The sequence below is a fragment of the Pipistrellus kuhlii genome, unplaced genomic scaffold (assembly GCF_014108245.1).
Source record: "Pipistrellus kuhlii isolate mPipKuh1 unplaced genomic scaffold, mPipKuh1.p scaffold_m20_p_1, whole genome shotgun sequence".
Taxonomy (NCBI): Eukaryota; Metazoa; Chordata; class Mammalia; order Chiroptera; family Vespertilionidae; genus Pipistrellus; species Pipistrellus kuhlii.
In genome coordinates this window covers 13152643-13178017 of record NW_023425404.1, presented here as the reverse complement: position 1 = coordinate 13178017, position 25375 = coordinate 13152643, and the positions used below count along the sequence as shown (strand labels likewise).

General features: G+C 42.1%; 2 protein-coding genes and 1 non-coding gene across 12 annotated transcripts in view; 2 read left to right on the top strand and 1 right to left on the bottom strand.

The window, feature by feature from the left end:
- The window catches only part of ZFYVE1 (zinc finger FYVE-type containing 1), a 49699-nt gene extending 40854 nt beyond the window's left edge, over positions 1–8845 (bottom strand). For 2 of the 4 annotated variants that reach the window (XM_045578964.1, XM_036432292.2), the window contains exons 1-2: positions 8625–8845; positions 5135–6073 (exon numbers count right to left, since the gene is read on the bottom strand). In XM_045578964.1, coding sequence (XP_045434920.1) covers positions 5135–5647 — 513 coding nt within the window. In that variant the 5' untranslated portion in view covers positions 5648–6073; positions 8625–8845. The remainder of the gene's footprint in view (positions 1–5134; positions 6074–8624) is intronic. The other 2 variants (XM_045578976.1, XM_036432303.2) reach the window with 1 other exon arrangement.
- On the top strand, positions 6484–6590 carry LOC118709909. Its single transcript, XR_004985193.1, has one exon. It is a non-coding gene; the product is annotated as a U6 spliceosomal RNA (small nuclear RNA).
- Positions 8846–22267: 13422 nt separating the features above from the next.
- RBM25 (RNA binding motif protein 25) overlaps positions 22268–25375 on the top strand; it is a 52679-nt gene continuing 49571 nt past the window's right edge. For 2 of the 7 annotated variants that reach the window (XM_036432218.2, XM_036432237.2), the window contains exon 1: positions 22271–22483. The gene's annotated coding sequence lies outside the window, so the exon portion shown is untranslated. Of the gene's footprint in view, positions 22484–23326; positions 23531–25375 lie in introns of those variants that run through there. The other 5 variants (XM_036432245.2, XM_045578953.1, XM_036432280.2 and 2 more) reach the window with 4 other exon arrangements.

Sequence of the window (25375 nt, the reverse complement as noted above, 5' to 3'; positions counted from 1 at the left end):
CAATATATCAGCATTCATTTTACATCCGAACTTTGTCCTGCATTCATTAATGTTTTCCATCTCATCATGTCAATGATAGCACCAAATCTAAGCCACCTCTCACCTCACCTTCTGCCATAGCCTCCTAAGTGGTTTCACCGCTTTCACTCTTGTCCCCCTACAATCACCACAATCTAGTCTTCACACTCCAGTAAAGAGACTTCTCTTAAAAAGTTCTATCAGATCATGTGACTCTCTAGCATAAAGCAGATAGGTGCTTTTCATTACCCTCGTAATCCAGTTATTTCTAGGGCAGTGGTCGGCAAACTCATTAGTCAACAGAGCCAAATATCAACAGTACAGAGATTGAAATTTCTTTTGAGAGCCAAATATTTTAAACTTAAACTTCTTCTAACGCCACTTCTTCAAAATAGACTCTCCCAGGACATGGTATTTTGTGGAAGAGCCACACTCAAGGGGTCAAAGAGCCGCATGTGGCTCTCGAGCTGCAGTTTGCTGACCACGGTTCTAGGGTCCTCAAGGCCCCATGTGATGTGGCACCTGCTTGTTTCTGCACCTGTTTCCTTAACACACTCTACAACTCACTCCAGCCACGCTGGCATACTCAAACATGCCATCCCACCTTCTTTTTGTTCCCATTTCCCTCTGGAGGTCTGTTTGCCCAGGTAGTATCAATCATCAGATCTTTGCTTGTAAGTCACCTCTACAATAAAACCTTCCCTGACTATCCTGCAAGAGTGGATTCCAAATCATCTTCAGGTCCTGGCTGGGTAGCTCAGTTAGTTAGATCAACACCAAGGTTGTAGGTTCGATCCCCGTTCAGGGCACATACAAGAATCAACCAATGTATATGTAACTAAGTGGAACTTCAAATTGATGTTGCTCTCTCTCCCTCTTCCTCTCTCTCGCTAAAATCCATCAATAAAAATAATAATACTTACGACAACTAAACCATCTATTTGTGTTTTACATATGTGAACTGTGCTTTCCACACTTAAATAGTAAGTTCTAGGATGGCATGGACCAAGTTTTTCGGGTTTTTTGAATATATTTTTTTACAGAGAGGAAGGGAAAGGGTAGAGAGCTAGAAACACTGATGAGAGAGAAACATTGATCAGCTGCCTCTTGCACACCCCTACTGGAGATGTGCCCACAATCAAGGTACATGCCCTTGACTGGAATCGAACCTGGAACCTTTCAATCCGCAGTCCGATGCTCTATCCACTGAGCCAAACCGGTCAGGGCATGGACCAAGTTTTTTAACCATTTATCCCTGGAAACTAGAAAGTGCTGGCACATAACATCTGGTCAATAACTGTGATGGTTTTGGCTAGCAGGCCACAAATGAGTTTCTACTTCTGAGACCAAAAGTTAGTCTCGCATCAAGTTTATAATTCTAGTATCCACTCAAATGACAACAGAATGGTAATAAAACATTTTCACCTCTAAAAGGTAACTTTTTGTCCTTTAAGTTTTCCAAAAAAAACCTGAATATTTGAATCACTAGCGACAATCTTGGGAGACTCTAGGCCATAGGATTTGAGGAAACCACACATAACATTAACAAACTATTAGCTTCTAAAATATTCCTTATGTACACAGATGCCTAGAAACAAGAAAATAAAAACAAAGTTGGGTCCTAACTGATAGAATTTTTTTTGTTTTTTAGTATTTTCTCTCTCTCTCTCTCTCTCTCTCTCTCTCTCTCTCTCTTTTAAAATATATTTTATTGATTTTGTACAGAGAGGAAGGGAGAGAGAGAGTTAGAAACATTGATGAGAGAGAGTCATCAATCAGCTGCCTCTTGCACACCCCCTACTGGGGATATGCCCGCAACCAAGGTACATGCCCTTGACCAGAATCGAACCTGGGACCCTTCAGTCCCCAAGCCGACGCTCTATCCATTGAGCCAAACCGGTCCCGGCTCTCTCTCTCTTTTTATAAGAGTATTTATTGCTATAAGGAAGGAGCTCTTCAATGACAAGTCTTACATTTATATACAGCTCTTCATATGATTCTTACAGCAGCCTTGAGGAACTGGTGATCTGATGCTTTTGACCATACGAAGCTTAACTAGAAAGTTTAAATGATTGGGCAGAGATAGCAGAAGGGTCACAAAGCAAGGAGCTTAGAGCCAGATACCTGTGTTCAAATCCACTGCCACTCACTGTAACTTGATCTTGGCAAGTTACTTCATCTCTCTGTGCTTCGGTGTCCTCATCTATAAAATACAATCCTGGAGACGAATGTTTGTTCCCCTCCGAAATTCACATGTTGAAATCTAACCCCCAATAGGATGGTATTAGGAGATGGGGCCTGTGGAGGTGACTAGATCATTAGAATAAAGCCCTCGTGAATGGAATTATATGGGTCCTTTATAAAAGAAACCCAAGAGCCCTAGTCAATTTGGTTTCAGTGGATAAGAGAGTGGGTCCTCGGACTGAAGGGTCCTTATCAAGGACACGTATCTTGGTTGCAGGCTCCATCCTAGCCCTGGTTAGGGCAGAGTGGGAGGCAGCCAATCAATCAATGATTCTCTTTCATCATTGATGTTCCTATCTCTCTCTCCCTCTCCCTTCCTCTCTGAAATCAATAAAAATATACTATATATAAAAAAAAGAGGGAGATGAGAGGAGAATGAGAGCAAGCTAGCTGGAAGATGTTAATTGGGAGAAAAAGGGAGCCTATGTAATATTTTCAACAATAAAGATTAAAAAACAAACTACTGCAACAGACTGGTAGTAGACACTATGTGCCAGGCCTTAAGATAAATCCTCCCCATTCCTAATATCTTTGAATCCTCTCAACTACTACTATGGAGTAGAAGGCACAGAGCTTATAACTTAACCTGGTTATACAGCCAATAAGCTATAACATGGTTATAGCCAGGATATGAATCAAGCAGCCTTCACTCGAAAGCACAGACCTTATATTATCTTCTCTGGAAAGTATAAACATTATACCACCAATCTCTCCTAGTGGCCATATACTACCCTCTCCCCACCTCGGAATCAAATCAAATGTTCTACAGTCCTTCCGTAATCCCAAGTGTCTCACTGGCTTTTACCAATCAGAAGCCTGCACATGACAACAAGAAGAGCCTGTCTGGTGTGGTCTTTACGGGGTGGTAAAGCCTCTGCAGAAAGTTCCACCAGGAGACGGTGACGTTTTTACTACCTTTTCACTCCCCTTTGGGGGCTAACTGGTCACCCTTCTGTAGGTCAGCCCCAGGAAGGCCTGGGGGGGAGCGGGAGGGAGGGGCACAGGGGCGTCCCAACCAGAAATTTCTAACTTTTTTTATTTTTAATTATTAATCCTCTTCTGCTGTGGTTTTATGTTGTCCATTTTTTTAATTGTTTTTGTTTTGTTTTTTTACTTTTACTTTTTACCTCTTGTGTATATGTAGCAAATTTATAGGGAAATATGTATGTACTTTATGGAATAAATTTTAAAAACTAAAATATATTTTATTTTAAAGTAACGGACCTTTAATCTTACGCAGCTAAATTACTGATTATATATTTGCTGAGCTGACTAAACGGTTCAGAAAATTGTATCAAGAGTTTTATTTTTTTACTCCATAGCCTTCTTAATAAAGTCTTTTTATTACGTACGAAAAAAAAAAAAAAAAGAAGAAGAAGGAGAAGGAGAAGGAGAAGGAGAAGGAGAAGGAGAAGGAGAAGGAGAAGGAGAAGGAGAAGGAGAAGGAGAAGGAGAAGGAGAAGGAGAAGAAGAAGAAGAAGAAGAAGAAGAAGAAGAAGAAGAAGAAGAGCCTGTCTGGAGAAAATACTATCCTTACCAAATGCCACTTCTAAAAATTTTTAAATTAAATTCAGAGAGGGCCAAAACCGGTTTGGCTTAGTGGATAAAGCGTCGGCCTGCGGACTGAAGGGTCCTGGGTTCAATTCCGGTCAAGGGCATGTATCTTGGTTGCCGGCACATCTCCAGTAGGGGGTGTGCAGAGGCAACTGACCAATGTTTCTCATGGATGCTTCTAGCTCTCTATCCCTCTCCCTTCCTCTCTATGAAAAATCAATAAAATATATTTTAAAAATAAAAATTAATTAATTAATTCAGGGAGGGAGGAAGGGATGGAAGTGGTAGAAAGAGAAAGACAGATAAAGATAGAGAGAGGGGGAGAGAGGATAGAGATAGAGAAATATCAGAGACACACATGTATGGGTTGCCTCCCATTCTCTGAACCACAACCTAGGTATGTGCCTTGACCAGGAAGTGAACCGCCACCTTCAGTGCACAAACACTCCTACTGAGCCACACCAATCAGGGCTCAAATGCCATATACATATTGTTACTGATTTCAGAAAGGAAGGGAGAGGGAGAGAGGGAGAAATATCAATGATGAGAGAGAATCATTGATCTGCTGCCTCCTGCATGCCCCGACTGGGGATCAAGCCTGAAACCCAGGCATGTGCCCTTGCCTGGAATCAACCCGGAACCCTTGTCTGCAGGCTGACACTCCATCCACTGAGCCAAACCAGCTAGGGCTCAAATGCCACTTTTTCAAGACCGGCAGGTGTGGCTCAGTGGCTGAACACTGACCCGGGAAATCATGGTCTGATTCCCAGTCAGGGCACCTGCCAGGGTTTCACACTCAGTCCCCAGTACAGAGCGTGAAGGAGGTAACCAATCATGGATTCTTATTGCCTAACACTCCCATGGCACTCACTATCACCGTTTCTTTCCCTGCACAGGTAGAATCCCTCATCATTCACAACTTGCCAAAGTGTTCTCGTTCAGAAAACGGTTCTAAATCAGTTCTTCCTAATAATAATAACAGCTATCATATACTGAGCACTTATTATGCAATAAGCTAAACAAAACTGCCACTTCATCCTCCCAGCAACCAATGAAGTCTCAACGTTCCCAACTTATAGATGAAAAAACTGAGGATCAGAGAAGATATTCAGTCAAAAAAGAAAAAGAGAGAGAGCGCACGCGAGCCCAAAGTCACACAACGTGGTAAGAAACTAAACCCGACTCCTTGCAGTTTAAGCTTTCAGGGGTCCTGCCTCTTAATGCTTACAACGGGAGCTCCTCCTAGACTCCCCTTTTGAGAGCTGCCTTCCAACGACCGACCTGCCCCACCACCCCCACATGACACCCCAGGACTCACCTGGATTTCCTCATTTTCATCTACGAGGAGGAAGCTCACCACCTTCTCGGTCATCTTCTTCCTCTTGGTCTCCTCGTCCATCTCCTCTTCCTCCAGGAACTCCTGGGCCTTCGGGACATGGTAGGCGGTGACGGCGTGTCTCCTCTTGTTACCCCCAGAATGAGTCCTCTTCTGGCACTCCAGGCACAAGTTGATCTTGCAGGCCTGGCACCTCACGGCCGCCCTCTGCCTCACCCCCGGCGAATGGCCGTTGGGACCCTTGCAGGGGTCGCAGTAAGGGACGTGGCCGGGCTTGAGTCTGATCCGCTCGTGGTTCCTCAGGCGCTCCTGCCGGTGCAGCTCCTCCTCGCAGCGGAGACACTGCAGGCTGCAGCACTCGTCGCACTCGAAGACAGCCTCGTCGCTGCCGCTGCAGGCGTAGCTCTCCTGGCACAGGAGCCCCGGGTTCAGGCCCTTCTGCGCCGGGGAGGTCTGAGCACTCATCCTCAGGCTGGTAAGGAAATCAGCCACCATACAACAGCCGCCGGGCTCTCCCCAGCAGTGAGGACAGAGGCTCTGAGGACGAAGACCACACAGAAATACCACAGGGTTCTGAACACCTTACCCTTCACACACACACACACACACACACATTCAGTGTCCCGTTAGAATGCTTCACACGCTCACAGATGTCCAAGTTCTTAACTTTCTGCCACCAAGGCTTCGGTATCAGCAGCAATGTTCATTTGGTTTGATGGTTTCGTCCTCCATAAAGTGCAGACAAATATGTGGTCCGAATTAACCTGGAAGGGTCTGTTATGGCTATCACAGAGAGAGAGCTGCCGGTTCACTGAGGTGGACTCATTAGTTGGGCCTCAAGCACAAGGTCTTGGTAAGGAAAGAGGGTGGTCAGAAGTGCTTCAATATAATCCAACCTCAAGTCAAAACTTCGGGGGTAACCTAAAATAAAGGAAGGAAAAGGATTTCACTCATCTAAAAACAGAAGTACACACACACACACACACACACACACACACAAAAAAAAGCAAGCCCTGGCCAGTTTACTCAGTGAGAGCATCAACCACTGGGCCCAAGGGCTCGAGTTCAATTCCCAGTCAAGGGCATGCACCTCGGTTGCAGGCTCGATCCCCAGCCCCACTGGGTAAGTGCGGGAGGCAACCAACCGATGTGTCTCTCTCACATCAATGTTTCTCTCTTTCTCTCTCTCCCCATCCCCTCCTCCATCCTCTCCTCTCTCTTAAAAAAAAAAATTAAAAAAAATCACTGGAGCCCGAGGGGGTCAATAGGGAAAAAAAGGGGACATATATAATAATTTCAACAATAAACAATTGTTTTAAACAATCGGTGGAGTGTTGGCTTCAGCAGCACATATACTAAAATTGGAACAATCCAGAGAAGATTGGCATGGTCCCTGGGCAAGGATGACATGCAAATTTGTGAAGAGTTCCATCTTTAAAAAAAAAAAAAAAAATCACTGAAAAAAATAAAATACTCTCAGGTGAGGAAAAAAAAAAAAAGATTGTGATTAAATACAACACCAAAACTCCTGTAAAAAAAATTCATTCTTGCTTGTAAAATTTACACTGGCTCAGCTTCGCCAACTTAGCTCACTGGTTGAGCATCAACCCATGAACCAAGAGATCACTGAACAGATTCTGGGTCAGGATACATGCATGGGTTGCAGGCACCATCACCAGTAGGCGGCGTGCAGGAGGTAGCTGATAAGAGGTTTCCCTCTCATCGGATGTTTCTATTTCTCTATTCCACTTCCTTTCTCTCTCTAAAATCAATTAAAAAAAATTTTTTTTTAATTTACACTGGTTCATTCTGACCTAGCAATTTCTTCTCAAAATTATGGTCAAATTGTCCTTTGAAAATAACCACTACCTCTAGGCCCAAGGCATCTAAGACTTTGCTACTTTATTTCCCAGACAGAAATTTTCTGTTCACTCAGTTATTAAATTCAGAATAAAAATCACTGGCCTTGCCGAAACCAGTTTGGCTCAGTGGTAGAGCGTCGGTCTGCGGACTTAAAGGTCCCAGGTTCGATTCCGGTCAAGGGCATGTACATTGGTTGCGGGCACATCCCCGGTAGGGGGTGTGCAAGAGGCAGCTGGTCGATGTTTCTCTCTCATCGACATTTCTAGCTCTCTATCCCTCTTTCCTTCTCTCTGTAAAAAATCAATAAAATATATTTTTTTTAAAAAATTCACTGGCCTAGCTGGCGTGGCTCAGTGGTTGAGCACTGACCTGTGAACCAGGAGGTCACAGTTTGATTCCTTGTCAGGGCACACGCCCAGGTTGAGGGCTAGATTTCCAGTGTGGGGCCTGCAGGAGGCAACCAATCAAGCCAATGGATGGTTCTCTCTGATCATTGATGTTTCCATCTCTCTCTCCCTCTCCCTTCCTCTCTAAAATAAATAAAAATATATATATTTTTAAATCCCTAAATAAAAAAACCTTCTGCACCCTCACATGCACTCCCCAATTGGGAGAGACAGAGAAAGAAGCCTGTAAAAAGCTAACGAAATGATAATAGTAATAAACTTCAGCTCCATCAAAGTACTAGAGTTGTTGCAAGTCTAGACAGATGCCTATTAAGAACTCTAAACCTGGAAACAAGAATCACCATTTCATGCTTGAAAACAATATAAAACAATTACTGAACTTCCTTTTGTTCCTTCTCTAACTGGGCACACAGACACACACACACAAAAAAAAGAGCAACAGGAGACAGAATTCCTCCACTGTGGCCCACCGCAAAGCCAGACCTGTAGTGAGTTAAAACCGTTTTTCTCTTTGTTACTCAAAAACTTAAAAAATACATATGTAACTGGGGCAGGAAAGGGGGCTTTTGTGACTTCTACAATTATCTTCCTAACCCCCCTTATCCTTGACACCCATTCTAAAGCCCCAACGAAATGCAAAGCCCTCTTTTCAGATATTTCCCACTCCTCCTACACAGAAATCCACCGATCAATCTTATTTTTAGATAAACAAGGAAGGCGAAGGGAGTGACTAGGAGACCTTATTTACACTCTAACCTCAGACAGCCCAACTAGCTAGCTCCCTCACGCAAACAAAAAATTTGTCGCGATTGAGAAAAATATAAAACCAGCCTTCAACAGCACACCTCGCCGCCCGCCGGGCAAAGCAAACAAGCTGCCCACTCTGCCCGCTCCCTCCCTCGGTATCCCCCTCCGGCCCGGGGATTCCTCACCCTTCCTCCCTCCCGGGCAACACCACCACAACCCGAGGATGGGTGGGAGCAGAGCCCACGAACAAAGAAGGTCCCCCCAAACCCCACACAAACACTGGCAGAGGCCAGAGCCCAATCTATTGTTTATGCTACCCCACCCCCACAACAGCCGCACCCGACACCCCCACCCCTCCCTCCTTGGGGGCAGCCTGAGCTCCCGAACTATATGGCTCGTCCCCGAGGCAGGGCCGTGCCCTTCCCTCCCCTCCCGCGACGGTCAGGGGACCCCACCGTGGAGCAGCTCGGCTGCGGCCAGGCGGCGTCGGGGGACCGCGGGTCGCCGGTGGTGGGGGGCGGGGGCTGTTTCTCAGGGCACCGGAGGATCCATCCTCATTTCCATCTCCCCCTCCACCTCCTTCGCAGCCTCCCGGGCTTCCTCCTCTCCTGTTGTCAGTTGTGATCAGCTGATCGGAGTGAACTTCTACCAGCTCCGACTAACAGGAAGGCGTGAGCTGTGAGTGCAGCCCCGGGAGGGAGGAGGGGGCGGGGGTGGAGTCTGTCGCGCCAAACGCGGAGAATGGTACGCACAGCTTGCTGGGAAATGTAGTTTCCTGGAGGGGCATCCTCCCTCTACACGACGGAAGTGGGGGGCCCTGAATGACTACAACTCCCAGTACGGAAGCGCTTGCTCGTGCCAGGAAGCGGGGGGGAAACAAGCCATGAAGCATTTCGGGAGTTGGAGTTTTTGCATTGGCTGTGGTTTCTGCTGTTTCCTGAGCGTTGTTTTGGGCACTGGCCCCAGACAGGATGACGTTAAGTTAGAGAGTTGATGTAATGTGTAGTATATGCAAAGTAATTTCATCTCAAATAACCCTTATTTCCCACCATTCCATCAGAAATGTGTAAAAGCAACCTCCACTTCCTCAATTTCACCATGTACAAAGTAGGGAGAAAAATAATTGATAAGAGAATAAAAGTACTCCTGAGAGTTTTGTTTTCTGTTTACCAGTATTCGCCAAGCCAACCATTACTTCCCACCTCCCCTACCTTTTATTTTTTCTGATGTCTCCTTACATAGTTTCTGAATTTTAAGTCATCCTTAAGTTAAACAGAATATATTTTCAAATAAGCTTGCAGGCCTCAGTGCAGGGTAATAGGTTAATACTGTTATCTGGCTTTATGTGAAAGGCCATATATTAGTTTAGTGTTTTCACTTTTGGGGTGTGTTTTTGTTTTGTTTTGTTTTGTTTTTTGTCTATTTGAATCTTGGAACAACACTGAAAGAAAGTGTGATGAAGTCAAAAGAGACTGATCTAAGATGCCAAGACTGAAAGCTTATTCTAGAAAGCTCATGAGAAAGTCACTCAATCACCCCATGAAATTAAGAAATTGTACTGTATAAACTCTGAAGTCTTTGCCAATTCTAACGTTCTATCATTCTATCTTGATAATTGTTAACCCAGGAGAGAATACTAAGGTTGAGTTATTTGACAGGTCACACAGCAAATTATTGACAAAACTGGGACAAGAACCCATCTCCTCAGCGGCTGCTGGAAAGAATGCCCTGGCAAGCAGCCAGAGGCCCCAGTTGGTCCTGATTGCTGGCCAGGCCTAGAGACCCTACCCATGCACGATTTTCGTGCATCAGGCCTCTAGTAATCAATAATATTCTAACAACTATGTATGGTGTCCCAGGTTGCAGGCTCAATCCCTAGTAGGAGGTGTGCAGGAGGCAGCTGATCAATGATTCTCTCTCATCATTGATGTTTCTCTCTCTCTCTCTTTCTTCTTCCTTCCTCTTTGAATCAGTAATATATTTAATATATATTCTATATATATTAAAAATATATAAAATAGCCAGGACCGGTTTGGCTCAGTGGATAGAGCGTAGGTCTGCGGACTGAAGGGTCCCAGGTTTGATTCTGGTCAGGGGCATGTACCTTGGTTGCGGGCACAAAAAAAAAAAAAAATATATATATATATATATATATATATATATATATATATATATATAATAAAAAATCTAAGACTTTACTAAAAAAAACAACAACAACATAAGTGAGATCATTAAAAAAAGAAAAGTCTTTGTCATATTAGAATTATTTTATAGCTACTTGACTAAATGTGCTGATTTGAAAAATAATGAATAGTTATTAAAATTCCATAATTGGCTGTGGCTGGTTTGGCTCAGTGGATAGTGTCAGCCTGCAGAATAAAGGTCCCGGGTTCGATTCTGGTTGGGAGCATATGCCTAGGTTGCAGGTTCGATCCACCCAATAGTGGGGGTGAAGGCGGCAGCCAATCTGTGATTCTCTCTCATCATTGATGGTCCTCTCTGAAATCAATTAAAAAATATATATTTTTTAAAATATATTTTATTGATTTTTTACAGAGAAGAAGGGAAAGAGATAAAGAGCTAGAAACATAGACGAGAGAGAGACATCGACCAGCCACCTCCTGCACATCCCCCACCGGGGATGTGCCTCCAACCAATGTACATGCCCTTGACTGGAATCGAACCCAGGACCCTTCAGTCCGCAGGCCGACGCTCTATCCACTGAGCCAAACCGGTTTCGGCTAAAAATATATTTTTTAAAAATTCCATGATTGTACATAAGTTAGCCTCAAAGCATTAAAAATAAAAATAAAATATTAAAAAAAAGAGACTCAGCTGGTGATTTAATCACAAACTCTTAATTTATTTATTTATTCATTCATTTTAGCATTCCTAATCGGGTGTTTTTCCCCCCCCCCCCCCATATATTTTTACTGATTCCAGAGAGGAAGGGAGAGGGAGAGAGAAATAGAAACATCAATGATGAGAGAGAATCACTGATCTGCTGCCTCCTGCACACCCCTTACTGGGGATTCAGCCTGCAACCTGGGCATGTGCCCTTAACCAGAATTGAACCAAGATCTTTCAGTTCGCAGGCCGAAGCTCTATCCACTGAGCCAAACCAATTAGGGCAAAAGAAGAAATGTTAGAAAGGTTAGGAAAGCAAGTTTTGCCCTAACCGGTTTGGCTCAGTGGATGGAGCGTCAGCCTGTGGACTGGAGGGTCCCAGGTTCGATTCCAGTCAGGGGGCGACTGATCGATGTTCCTAACTCTCTCTCTCCCTTCCTCTCTGTAAAAAATAAATAAAATATATTTAAAAAACAACAACAACAACAACAACAAACAAGTCTTTAGATAGGTTCTTGAGACTGGCTAGCCTACTGTAAAATTTCCCTAGAGGTTTTGTTCCTAAGACCACCACTATAACTTTCGGTAGCCCTAATAATTTGCTTAGTAATTATAAAATAAGTATATTAATATGTCCTGGGAACAAAATGGTATTTAATATTTTTAAGGCCAAAACTACCCATTTGAAATTATATTTTCGAAAGTTATAAGAACCCCTTAAATTGTGGGAAATGGTTGACTCCAAGGAGTACCGGTATACTAAGGTGAGGAAGATGTTCTTTGAATACGTTTATACTCCAGAAAATTTTTACTATGTAAGTGCAATGCATCAATAATAATGAAAAAAAAACACACAACCTTTTCTTAATTTATTGATTTTAGAGAGGAATGGAGAGGGTGGAGTGAGAGAAATGTCATTTTGTTGTTCCACTTATTTATGCATTCATTGGTTAATTCTGTTTTTAATGTATTTATTTTTTATTGATTTCAGATTTCAGAGAGAGGGAAGGAGGGAGAGGGAAGCATCAATGATGAGAGAAAAGCTCGGCCAGCATAGCTCAGTGGTTGAACATCGACCTACGAACCCGGAGGCCAACTTTGATTCTGGTCAGGACACATGCCCGGGTTGTGGGCACAATCCCCAGTGTGGGGTGTGCAGGAGGCAGTAATCAATGATGCTCTCTTTTTTTTTTTTTTTTTTTTTTTTTTTTTTTTTTTTATATTTTATTGATTTTGTACAGAGAGGAAGGGAGAGAGATAGAGAGCTAGAAACATCGATGAGAGAGAGTCATTGATCAGCTGCCTCTTGCACACCCCCCCCTGGGGATATGCCCGCAACCAAGGTACGTGCCCTTGACCGGAATCGAACCCGGGACCCTTCAGTCCCCAAGCCGACGCTCTATCCATTGAGCTAAACCGGTCCTGGCAATGATGCTCTCTTTATCAATGTTTCTCTCTCTTTTCCTTTCCCTTCTTCTCTGAAATCAATAAAAATATATTTTAAAATAATGATGATGATGAATAAATGTTTTGAATAATGTAAAAAAAATTAATAATGATGAGAATCATTGATTGACTACCTCCTGCAGCCCTACGCTGGGGATTGAGCCCACACCCTGGGCACATGCCCTGACCTGACATAGAACAGTGACCTTTTAGTTCCTAAATCAACGCTCAACTGCTGAGCCACACCCGCTGGGCTCACAGATGGTTGGAATGATCAGATCTGTTTCTGTTAGTTGTTGCTACTCATTCTCATTTTTTGTGTGCTTATTTTTTACTCTGAGCTAGATTTACCTTGGAAAATTATTTCTGGGAAGTTTTTGAGGCCTAGGATACAGGTTCATTCCAACAGAGAGGATTTGCTATCAATTCTGCCTGGAGGGACCACTTTAAACTATACTCACTGTTTGGGATCTTTGTTTTTTAACCGTTGAGATGTATGTTTGGGTTACATACCCCTCAGAGGGCAGTCTGATGATCCTGTGACCCCTCTACAGCTCCCTGAAATCTCCCCTTTCCAAGAGGACTTTCTTTCCAGGCTGTTGAGTGACTGTGTTTACTAGCAGTTCTTCACCCTTACACTGAAACGGAGGCTCTTTGAAGCACCCATCTGTCCCACTTGCCCCACAAGGCAGAGAAAAACCAAGCTTAAATTGCCAAGTAAGGTAAATGCCCCAGGGCAAAGTGACATCACTGCTCTACTTACTCTTTGGATCCTGCCTTCACCTAGATTTTGGTCTGATAATTCCTTATCTTCTTGTTGACTCTTCAATATTTTACCAACATGTTTCGTTATTTTCAATAGGATGACCTATTTGCCATATTATGTGCCATATTACAAAAAAAGGGTTAAAAATATTGTAGCCCTGACCGGTTTGGCTCAGTGGATAGAGCCTCAGCCTGTGGACTGAAGGGTCCCGGGTTCAATTCCAATCAAGGTCATGTACCGTGGTTGAGGGCACATCCCCAATAGGGGGTGTGCAGGAGGTAGCTGATTGGTATTTCTCTCTCACCAATGCTTCTAACTCTCTCTCCCTGTCCTTTCCTCTCTGTAAAAAATCAATTAAAAAATATAAAAAATATTGTAAACATTTTGTATGATGACATATGGTTACTAGACTTATCATGGTGATCACATGTTAAGATATGTAAGGGTAGAATCACTATATTGTACACCTCAAGCTAATATTGTGTATCAACTACACTCTAATATTTTTAAAACATTATTGAACAAAATTAAAGAAGAAATAAATAGATATCCTGTGTTTTGAGATTGAAAGACTATTGTTATGATTGTAATATTCTTAAAATTAACCTACAGATTTATTGAATTTTCTATAAAAATTTCAATTTTTAAAAAATATATTTTTTATTGATTTCAGAGAGGAAGGAAGAGAGAGAAAGAGATCTGCTGCCTCCTGCACTTCCCCTACTGCGGACCAGACCTGCAACCCGGGCATGTGCCCTTGACCAGAATCGAACCCAGGACCCTTCAGTCTGCAGGCCCACGCTCTATCCAGAGTCAAATTGGCTAAGGCTCAACTTTTAAAAAAATATATATATATATATTTTATTGATTTCAGAGAGGAAGGGAGAGGGAGAGAGAAACATTAATGATGAGAGAGAGAATCATTGATCAGTTGCCTTCTGCACGCCCCCTATTGGGGATCAAGCCCACAACCTAGGCATTGCCCTTGACCAGAATGGAACCTGGGACCCTTTTGTCTGCAGGTGGACAATCTATCAACTGAGCCAAACCAGATAGGGCATTTTTAAAATTTTTGTATTACAAATGGACAGTTGAACTTAAAAATCATGTGGAATTGCTAGGAACTCTGAATAACAATGATGAAACAATCTTGTAAACAACAAAGTTGGAAGACCTCATTCTTCATGATTTCAAAATTTATTACAAAGCTATAGTGATCAAAAACATTATTGTGCTAGCCTGGCTGGTTGTTCAGTGGTTAGTGTCAGCCCTTGAACTAAAGGGTCTTCAGTTCAATTCCAGTCAAGGGCACTTAGCAGGTTTAATCCCTGTCCAAGTAGGGGGCATGTTCAGGAGGCAATCAATCAATGTGTCTCTCTCACATGACTTTTTAAAACATGTTTTTATTTATTTTACTTTTTTACTTTTTTGTTAAGCCTCACCTCAGAATATTTTTCCATTGATTTTCATTTTTAAAAAAATGTTTTATTGATTTTTTACAGAGGGGAAGGGACAGGGATCAAGAGCTAGAAACATCAATGGGAGAGAAAGATGGATCAGCTGCCTCCTGCACAACCCCTACTGGGGATGTGCCTGCAACCAAGGTACATGCCCTTGACCGGAATCGAACCTGGACCTTTCAGTCCACAGGCCGATGCTCTATCCACTGAGCCAAACCGGTTTTGGCTTTCCATTGGTTTTTAGAAAGAGTGGGGGGGGGGGGGGAGGAGAGAGAGAGAGAAAGAGAGAGAGAGAGAGAGAGAGAGAGAGAGAGAGAGAGAGAGAGAGAGAGAGAGAGAGAGAGAGAGACAAGCATTGATATGAGAGAGACACATCGATTGGTTGCTTTTTCACATGCCCGAACCAGTGCCAGGGATCAAAGCCTCAACCAAAGTATATGCCCTTGACCCTTTCCGCTGAGCCAAACTGGCTAGGGCTATTTTTATTGGTTTTAGAGAAATAGGAAGGGGGAGAGATGGAGAGAGAGGAAGAGAAAGATATATATATATTTCAATGTCTGCCTTTTGCCTGGCCCCCACCAGGAATTGTCTATGCCCTGACTGGGAATCCATTTGGTGACCTCTGGTGCATGGGTCAATGTTCAAACATTGAACCACACTGGCTGGGCTCCCATGATATTTCCTCCTCTCTCCTTCCCTTTCATTATCTCAAAAAAAAAAAAAAAAAAAAAAAAAAAATCAATGGAAAAAATAAACTCGGGTGAGGTTTAGCAAGAACAGTAACAAAACAGTGTTATACTATAAGGACAGACATAAATATCAATCCAATACAAGTGAGAGTTCATAATTAACCCCCTCCATTTATGGTCAATTGATTTTTTTTAAATCCTCACCCGAGGATATTTTTTCATTGATTTTTAGAGAGAAGGGAAGGGGGAGAGACAGAAAGAGAGAGAAGTAGATGTGAGTGAAACACATAGATTGGTTGCCTCTCGTAAGTGCCCTGATGGGAATCACACCCAAGACCCTTCAGTGCTTGGGGCCATATTCTATCCATTGAGCAAGACTGGCTAGGACTATGGTCAATTTATTTTTTATAAGAGTTTCAATATTATGGAGAAAAGAATAGTATTTTCCACAACTGGTGCTGGGATAACTGGATTATTCATATGCAAAATAGTGAATTTATATACCTATCACAACATATACAAAAATTAATTCAAATGAATCCAAGACCTCAATGTAAGAGCCAAAACTATAAAATTATTAGAAAAAATATAGGTATAAATCCTAATGACCACCCTGGCCAGTGTGGCTCAGTTGGTTGAGTATTGTCCCTGGCACCAAAAGGCTGCTGGTTTGATTCCCAGTCAGGGTACATACCCAGGCTTTGGGTTAGGTCCCTGGTTTGGGCGAGTTTGGGAGGCAACCGATAGATGTTACCACTCTATTTCATAATGATCTCTCAACTCATTAACAAGGTATTTTTTTAAATAGCAACCAATTGATGTGTCGTTCTCACATCAATGTTTTCCTCCCTGCCTTCCTCACTCTCTAAAAATCAATGGAAAAATATCCATGGGTGAGGATTAATAAAAATAAATAAATTCTAAATCCTAAAGGTGTACTTGTTAATAATTCAGATTTTTTTCAATAGATGGAGTTACACATATGTTAATATGTATGAGATTTAATATGTATGCTATTTTGTTGTATTGATAAAAGCTTCAAAAGTTCATATGTCAAATTTGCAGAAGGTGTTAACATCATAGATATATTTTTAAAAAAATATATTTTATTGATTTTTTACAGAGAGGAAGGGAGAGAGATAGAGAGCTAGAAACATTAATGATGAGAGAGAAACATCGATCAGCTGCCTCCTGCACACTCCCCACCGGGGATGTGCCCGCAACCAATGCACATGCCCCCGACCAGAATCGAACCTGGGACCCCTCAGTCCGCAGATCGACGCTCCACCGCTGAGCCAAACCGGCTTCGGCCATAGATATTTTTATACTTAAAAATGTTGAATTTCGTGCCAAACAAAGAGCATTTGCGGGAAGTTTTAATTCATTACTTTATTTTGAAGAAAAGTGCTGCTGAATACTTCGGGAAGCTTATGGTGAATGTGCTCAACCTCAAGACACTTGTGAATGCTAGTTTAAGCGCTTTAAAAGTGAGGATTTCAATGTGAAAGACAAAGGGTCCAGGTCAACCAAAAAGTTTGAAGACCAACAATTACAAGCATGATTGGATGAAGATGTGTGTCAAACTAAAAAACAACTTGCAGAAAGATGAAATGTTGCTCTGCAAACAATTTCTGATTGTTTACAAGCAATGAGAAAGACTTCAAAGAAAGGAAAATGGGTGCCATGTCAACATTGAAAGACAAATGGAAAACTGAAAAGTCATCAGTAAAACCTTGTTTCAATTTTTTGCATTGAATTGTGACTGGTGATGAAAAATGGATTTATTTTGAGAATCCCAAATGCACAAAATCATGGGTTAATCCAGGTCAACCATCAACATCGACTGCAAAGCCAAATGGCTTCTGAAAGAAGACAAAGCTCTGTGTTTGGTGGGATCAGGAAGGTGTGGTGTATTATGAGCTTCTGAAACCAGGTGAAACCGTTAATACTGATCGCTACCGATCAGTATTAACCAAGTTGAACCATGCTTTGATCATAAAATGACCAGAATGGGCCAGAAGACATGGCAAAGTAATTTTGCTACATGATGATGTACCATCACACACTTCAAAATCAGTTAAAGACACGTTAAAAGATATTGCCGGGGAAAAATGAAAAATAAATAAATAAATAAATGGATTAGAAAAGTAACTGTATAAGGAATTGTAGCCCATGGATACATTAATAAAAAAAAAGAAAAAAAAGAAAATTGGATTAGAAAAATAACTGTATAAGGAATTGTAGCCCATGAATAAATTTAAAAAATAATCTTGCCTGGGAAGTATTAACCCAACCATCGTATTCACCAGACCTTGCTCCTTCAGATCACGCACTTTCTGAGCAGCACTTCAAAACATATGAAGAAGTGGAAAATTGGGTCTCTGAAAGGTTTTCTTCAAAACAAGAAAAGTTCTATTGGCACAGTATCCACAAATTACCTGAAAGATGGGGAAATGTGTAGCTAGCGATGGACATTTCTTTAAATAAAGCACTTTTGATGTTTCTCATGAAATTACCGTGTTTTCTTTGATTACAAAATCCTCATTATGAACTGGCACACCTACTAGGTGGGGCCCTTGAGAGGTGATTGGTTCCTGAGGGTGGAACCCTCATGAATGCGATCCCACAGAACCCCCTAGCCCCTCCCCCATATGCAGATACAGTAAGTGGAAGGCCTGGGAGAGGGTCCTCACCTGACCATGCTGGCACCCTGATCTTGGATCTAGCCTCCAGAACTATGAGCAATCGATTTCTGCTATTTACTGGTATAAGCTACTCAATGTATGGTATTTTATAGCAGCTGAAACAGAGTAAGACACCTTAGATTAGGTTAACAGGTTCTTAAATATGACACAAAAAGCAAAAGTAAAGAAAAAGTAGGTAAATTAAACATCATCAAAAATAAAAATTTTTCTTTAAAAAAAATGTTAGTTTTTTTTTTTGTTTTTTTTTGAGAGAGGAAGGGAGGGGGAGAGAAAAATCAATGATGAGAGAGAATAATTCATCAGCTGCTTCCTGCATGCCCCAAACTGGGGATTGAGCTCAAAACCCAGGCATGTGTCCTGTCCAGAAATCAAATTGTGACCTCCTGGTTCGTAAGTCCTTGTTCAACCATTGAGGCACACCAGCTGGCTTTGTTCATCCTCACCTGAGGACATTTTTTCCATCATTTTTTTTTTTTTTTTTAGAGAGAGTGGAAGGGGGAGGATGGAAAAAGAGAGAGGGAGAGAGGGAGAGAAATATCAAGGTGAAAGAGAGATACATTGATTGGTTGCCTGGCAAATGTGCCCTGACTGGGGCTGAGGATTGAACCTGCAATCCAAGTATGTGCCCTTGACCAGGAATGGAAACCTTCATTCTTCTGCACACAGGCCAACACTCTAACCACTGGACAACACGGGCCAGGGCTAAGTTTCTTCATCTGTTTAACAATAGTTTCTACTTCTGGTGAGTTAATATGGGAATTAAAGTTGCTGATATTTGCAAGATGTTTGAAATAGTGCTTTGGGCCTTAACCTGTTTGGCTCAGTAGATCGTTGGCTCATGGACTGAAGGGTCCTAGGTTTGATTCTGGTAGAGGGCATGTACCTTGGTTATAGGCTTGATCCCCAATCGGGCTTGTGCAGGAGGCAATCATCAATATTTGTTATTGTTGTGGGGTCGAACTTGCTACCATACTTCATTATTGATGTTTCTATCTTTCTCCCTTCCTCTCTATAAAAAATCAATAAAATATACAAAATAAGTCATACAAAATTAAATAGTGCTTGGTACAATGTAAGGGCTTTAACTGGGTTGTAAAGTCTCTCTCTGTGTCCTAAGGGGCCTGGCCAGGGTTTGGGACTTGCTATTCAAACTACAAATATCTGGAGTAGTGAAAAGATGATTTTATTAGGTCTAGTAATAATTAATGTCGTTTTCTAATACTTTTTTAAATCAAATTTAAACAATACAACAAAATTTAATCAACAATATAGTTGCCGTTGTTTTCTACTACTTGTGCCCAATGCTCAGGAAGCATTTTAATCCCTCTGTTGTAAAATTCTTGTGATTTTGATGCAAAAAATTCGGTCAATGCATTTTTGAGGCATTCTTCATTATTAAATTTTTTTCCAAGAAGAAAGTTTTGCAAAGAACGAAACAAATGGTAATCGGAAGGGGCAATATCAGGAGAATATGCAGGTTGAGGGAGAACTTCCCATTCCAACTGGCGCAGTTTTTCAGCAGTGATTCTTGCAGTATGCGGTCGTGCGTTATCGTGGTGAAGAATTACGCCCTTCCGATTAATCAGCGCGGGTTCTTTTTCTCTTAAAGCTTGGGCTAACCTTTCCAATTGGGCACTATGCACTGCACTTGTAATGGTTTGGTTAGATGGTAAAAGTTCATAATGAAGAATTCCTTTATAATTCCACCAAACACACATCACTTTTTTCGCATGCAAGTCAGGTTTTGGCGTGGGCTGCGGAGCCTCATTTTTGTCCAACCATTGAGGCCGCCTTTTCAAATTAACATATAGCACCCATTTTTCATCTCCGGTAACAATTTGCTTTAAAAACGGCAAACGGTTTGGACGAGAGAGGAGCGAACTGCAAATTGTGACTCTTTGATTACGGTTGTTGTCGGTCAACTCATGAGGAACCCATTTTCCAAACTTTTGGACTTTGCCAAGTGCACGCAATTGATTGGAAATTGTTTTTTGTGAACAATTTAAAGTTGTCGCAAGCTCTTGTTGGGTAATTTGAGGATTTTGCACCAAAAGAGCTTGAAGAGCTTCTTGATCAAAATTGGACACATGGCCTCGACCACTCTTGTCATCTAACGAAAAATTTCCCTCGCGAAATTTCTCAAACCAATGCTGGCATTTTCTGGCGCTAACTGCATCTTGACCAAGAGCACTACAGATGTTTTTTGCAGCCTCACTTGCTTTTCTTCCTAATTGGAACTCGTAAAGCATGCAGTGCCGAATATGCTCTTCATCCGCCATCTTCTTAGCCCTAGTTTTGCAACAAAAACCAAACCAAACACAAACTTTTTCAAGCAAAACTTGTTAATTGCACTTCACACGTTCTGTAGATACCACGTGTTTGAAGGTTATGTCAATACAAGTCAAGGCCAAGCAAGATTTTAAACGAATGTTTAAAAACGACATTAATTATTACTAGACCAGATAGAAATGTGGAGTGCAGTTAAGAAAGATGGCAATGGATGTTAGGTCAACATAAACAACAAATGTTTACTACAGGAAAGTTAGCAAACTTGAGTCAACTTCTCTCTCCTTGTATTTATGCCTTTTTTTGTTATTTATGCTTTTGGTAGTGAAAAAAAGGCACAAATAGTTCGTTTGCAAAAGTAATTAGCATTTGACTAGCACTTGACTGAACGAAGTACTTTCACATGCATTAGTTAATTTAGTTCTTGCATTACATGTTATTAGCACTCCTTAATGTTAAGGAAACTTAGCAAGCAGAAATATAGATACATATAAATTTTATAGATGGTAAATGATATATCCTTTCCCATTAGTCTTCCAGTACATTTTATTTTCTGTTGGTACTCATCATGTATAACTTAAAAAAATACGTTTTTGTTATTCATTTTAGAGAGACAGAAGGGAAAGAAAGGGAGAGAGAAACATCGATGTGAGAGGGTAACATTGACCGGATGCCTCCTGCCCACCTACTGGGGATTAAGCCTGAAACCTGGGTTTGTGCCTGAATCTGGACTTGAACCCAGGACCTCTGGGTGCATGAGATGACTCTCAATCAACTGAGCCACACTGGCCAGGGCTGTCATAATTTATTTTATTCAACAATTTATTGAGCACCTGCTGCATACAGGCATTGTTCTAGACCCTGAAAATACAGCAATGAACAAAATTTCCGCACCCTTAATTTTACATTTTAGTGGGGTAGGGCAGACAGACTATAAGGAAAAAATACATAAATGGTGATTCGTTCTATAAAGTAAAACTAAATAGGAAACAATGCCAAGTAGGAATTGTTTAGATATGTTTCAATTTTATATAGTGATCAGAATTTGTCATCTGTTCCGCGTTGTTTGCAGATCACAGAAATAAAATTTCACTCCCGTTTGCCAAAAGCCTAGCCCTTAGCCCAGCACCAGTCCTTTACGGAGACAATAACTTCATATTGAATAAATTATAAGCCTTCTGAGAAGCAGTTGGGAAACAAAGACCTGTCAATAGCCATTGACCGTTAAGTCCGTAATGGAATAATCTAGTCATGCGTGATCCGCTTATTCTCCTTAATCTAATTAGCCGAGATCTTTTTTTTTTTTTTACATTGGGGAATGAAAGCCACGGGAAATGTGGATGCAGGTCGGTTTAGGTATTTCAAACACCTAGTGACCTCACTGGCCCTCCCAGGGCGCCTAAGCATTTAGGCGACGTGTGTGCATTTAAAACAAACAAAAGAACCCCACCAGGGCCAGTTCTCCCGGTATCCACAGTCTCCGCGTTCGGCGGGGTGGGGGTGGGGAAGGGCGGAGGTGGAAGAGGGCATAGAGGGGAGAAATGGGTGTCGGAAAAAAATAAAAAAAAACCAGGGGTAGATCAGCCGTTGTGGTTTAAGGTGCCCATCGAACCTCAAACAGGGACCTAATGTCCTAATCCTCAAAACAAACTATAAAAAGTAAGAAATCCTCCAACGTCGCTCGCGCAGCGTCCAGCGGGAACCTTGACCTCAAGATGGCGTCCCCCCGGTCACAAGACCCAATCAGCTCCAATCAAAAATGGCAGGGTGGGTCGTCATTTACGGCCCGAGCCCTTCTAGGCGTGCCTTCTCTATGGTTACCCCGCTGGGGCGTGGTGACGGAGGGCCCCGCGGCTAGGCCTCTCTATACGCGCTCTTCTCTATGGTGCTTCTTTCCACGGTTTCGGCCGCGGTGCACGCCGGGCAAAAGGAAGACCTCCAAGAAGCTCCCCGCGCCGCGCAGCGCGGCAGTGTTTGCGCCGCGGCCTTGGCGAGTGGTCGCCTTCGCACCAGTCTCCCGGTGAGAGCGGCGCGCAGAGACCTCGAACCGGCGGTGTCTTCCCGTCACCTGGAGCCCAGAGGGCCACGGAGACGGTTCCCTTGTCTCGGCGGCGGGTGAGTTCACGCGCGCCTCTGAACGCGTGTGGAAACCGGGTACCTCGGCTTGGGGGGGGCCAAGGGGGGGAAAAGGAAGGAAAGCCGGGAGGCTCTGAAAGGGCCCGGGGGTGGGTGGGTGGGTCGAGGGGAAAGAGGGGGGCCGGGTGGGGGAGGGGAGGGGAGGGGCAGGAGGCCCGGGTTTCCTCACTTCTCTCAAGGCCTCGGAAACCACTGGGCCGAGCAGGAGCCCGTGGAGGCCGGACCGGCTGACGGCCGGAGCGTCTTCTGCTTGCATTGTCGTCCGCTTTCCCTTTTCCGTTCACGGATGGCCACAGGGAACCCCGTCCGCACCTTCTGGGATCCGCGTTTGCCACCAAACGATTGGTCCGCCCCCCCGGGGGAGCCCTTCACTGGAGGCCCCCCTCGGAGCCTTACGGTACCATTTCCGGGCCTACGACTCCCTTTGGCCTAGGCTCCGCGGAGAAGCCAGCCGGCATCCACCCTTTTTATTAGAGAGGTGCCCGCTACCAACGGATTTCTTCCCCTCCCTTCCTCTGAGGCCACCTAGAGCCCGCCCCTGTGGGTGACCTGTCCACCTACCTCTCTGCCCACGAATTTAGTCGATGCCCACTTTATATTTACTTATCCTTGTAAGCACCCTCCTCCTAGTTTGCTCGTCTGGAGATTGTGGTGAGTGTTGTGGTCCTGCCCCCTTCCTCGAATGGAGGCTGCAGTAAACCGCATCTCCTCCATTCATTCCAGGCGATGACCAAGCTTGCACATTAAAATGTGTTACTTCTTTCTCACCCTTTCTTTGGGTCTTCAATACTATTTTTTTTAAAAATACGTTTTTCGAAATAGATCTAGGAGTATGAAGATTATTTTGAAGTTATGTAATGTGGATTTATATTGCCATGGAAAAGCCATTTTGATACTGGGCAGAGTGGAGCGGACCACAAGAGGAGGGAAGAGATTGGACTTCTCTTGCACCGGACTGCTGTAGTGTGAAGTACTGTGCATTAGGTAGTTGACAGTAGTGTGTAGACAACCTTTATATTGTCTTGGGTGCTTTTAATTTTTAAAGATTGTTTTCCAAAAACATTCAGAAGCCTAGAAAGGCATTCAATTCAGTTGGTTATTACTTGCTCTTGATTTTAAGTACTACACTATTTAAGATACACTATTACAATTGTAACTCTTCTTAAAGCTTCTGTTGTCATCTGTAAGAAAGGATTATAATAGTATTATAATAGATTATATTGAGATTGGAAATTAATTGAATGTATGTAAAATCCTTAGTGCAATACCCAAATAACATAGCGCTTAGTCCATTTTAACCGGTATTGTTACTTAAGAATTTTCAGTGAAGTACAAGACCCTAATCCTGATCCTAACATCTCTTCCAGTGTACTGTGAATAGACTATTTTTCTGTTAATAGACTTACAAAGTAAAAGTTAATTCTTAATACAAAGTTTCTCATTGGTATGTTACTAGAAAGAGTAAGCATTATGACACAGTGACAACAGCCCTTGGATTGGTGATTTCAGGATATTAGGGATCGTGAGGGGGTCCCCACCACTCATTATGTACCTTTGGGCAAGTTAGCTTCTTCATCTGTAAAAGGAGAATATATCTACACAAGGTAATTTGGGAGATTAAGTGAGATAATGTATGTTGAAGGCTTTTGTAAATTAAATAAAAAGTGAGTTGCTTTTATTAAATAATTCATCTTGGAGTTACTGAATTTCCATTTTTGGTCCCCAGAGTGTAATTAAAAGAAAATTTTTTTTTTTTTTGGTAGAGAATTAACGCATAGTTAGGAAGAAAATTATTGTCCCACTGTTGCATATAGGCGCCCATATACTCATAGTTTGAGTACGTTTATTGTGTTTGCTATATTTTTATTCCACTATGTTAAGGCTCTTAATATATTTTAAAAATAAGTCCATTTTAACACTGGGTAACTACTTCAGACTTAAAGTCAACATTTTTGTCCACAGATAAATGAGCTTTATACTTAATTATACATAATTTAAGGGAAACTTACATTAAGTGTTTTTATAACATTGGAACAAAAGTAATCTTTGAATCTTTTAAGGCCTTACAAAAACATTGTTTTTTAATTTCTCAATAGTTTTTTGACACTGCTGCTACCATTCATAATAATTTTGATTCCTCACAAAGCTTTTACCTAGCTTTTTTTTTAAAATTTGAAAATAAAATATATTCCCACTAAGTTTATTTTGACATAATTTCAAACTAATTCTCAAATACCTTTCACCCATATTACTCAAATCACCTGACCTTTATCCTTTCCCCTTTTTTCTCTATACGTAGTTTTCTTCTGAAATGTTTACTTGTAAGTTTTGTGTGTGGTGTTCCTAAACCCCAAAATGTGTATTTCCTAAAAACAAGGACATTCTCTTATTTAACAACAGTACAGTGATCAAAATCACGAAATTAATATTGTTACAATCTAATCGGCAGGTCCTAATTGGATTTTCCTTGTAATTGTCCTGAATTGGTATTGCTTTTTTTTTTTTTAAGCAGCTTTAATTAAAGTGTAATTGCATAAAATTCAGTCATTGTAAATTTATAATTCAACGATTTTTAGTCAATGTACTGAGTTGTGCAACCATTACCCCAAAGGATTCCTCTTTCCTGTTTACAAGCCACTTCCTGTTCCCACTCCAACTCCAGACTATCACTACCTTTATCATTGAAAATGGTAAAAAACGGCAAAGTGGAAATCTCAGAAAATTATCAGCCGCTTTTGGGAGACACTAAACACTTTGATAACATGAAAAGCTTTCTTCTAAAAAAAACCCTGGTTAAGCATTTCCCATTCCTTTTTGGACATGGAACACCTTTTTCCTAGAAGTAGTTTCTGAAGACTCCAGCAGTCTGGA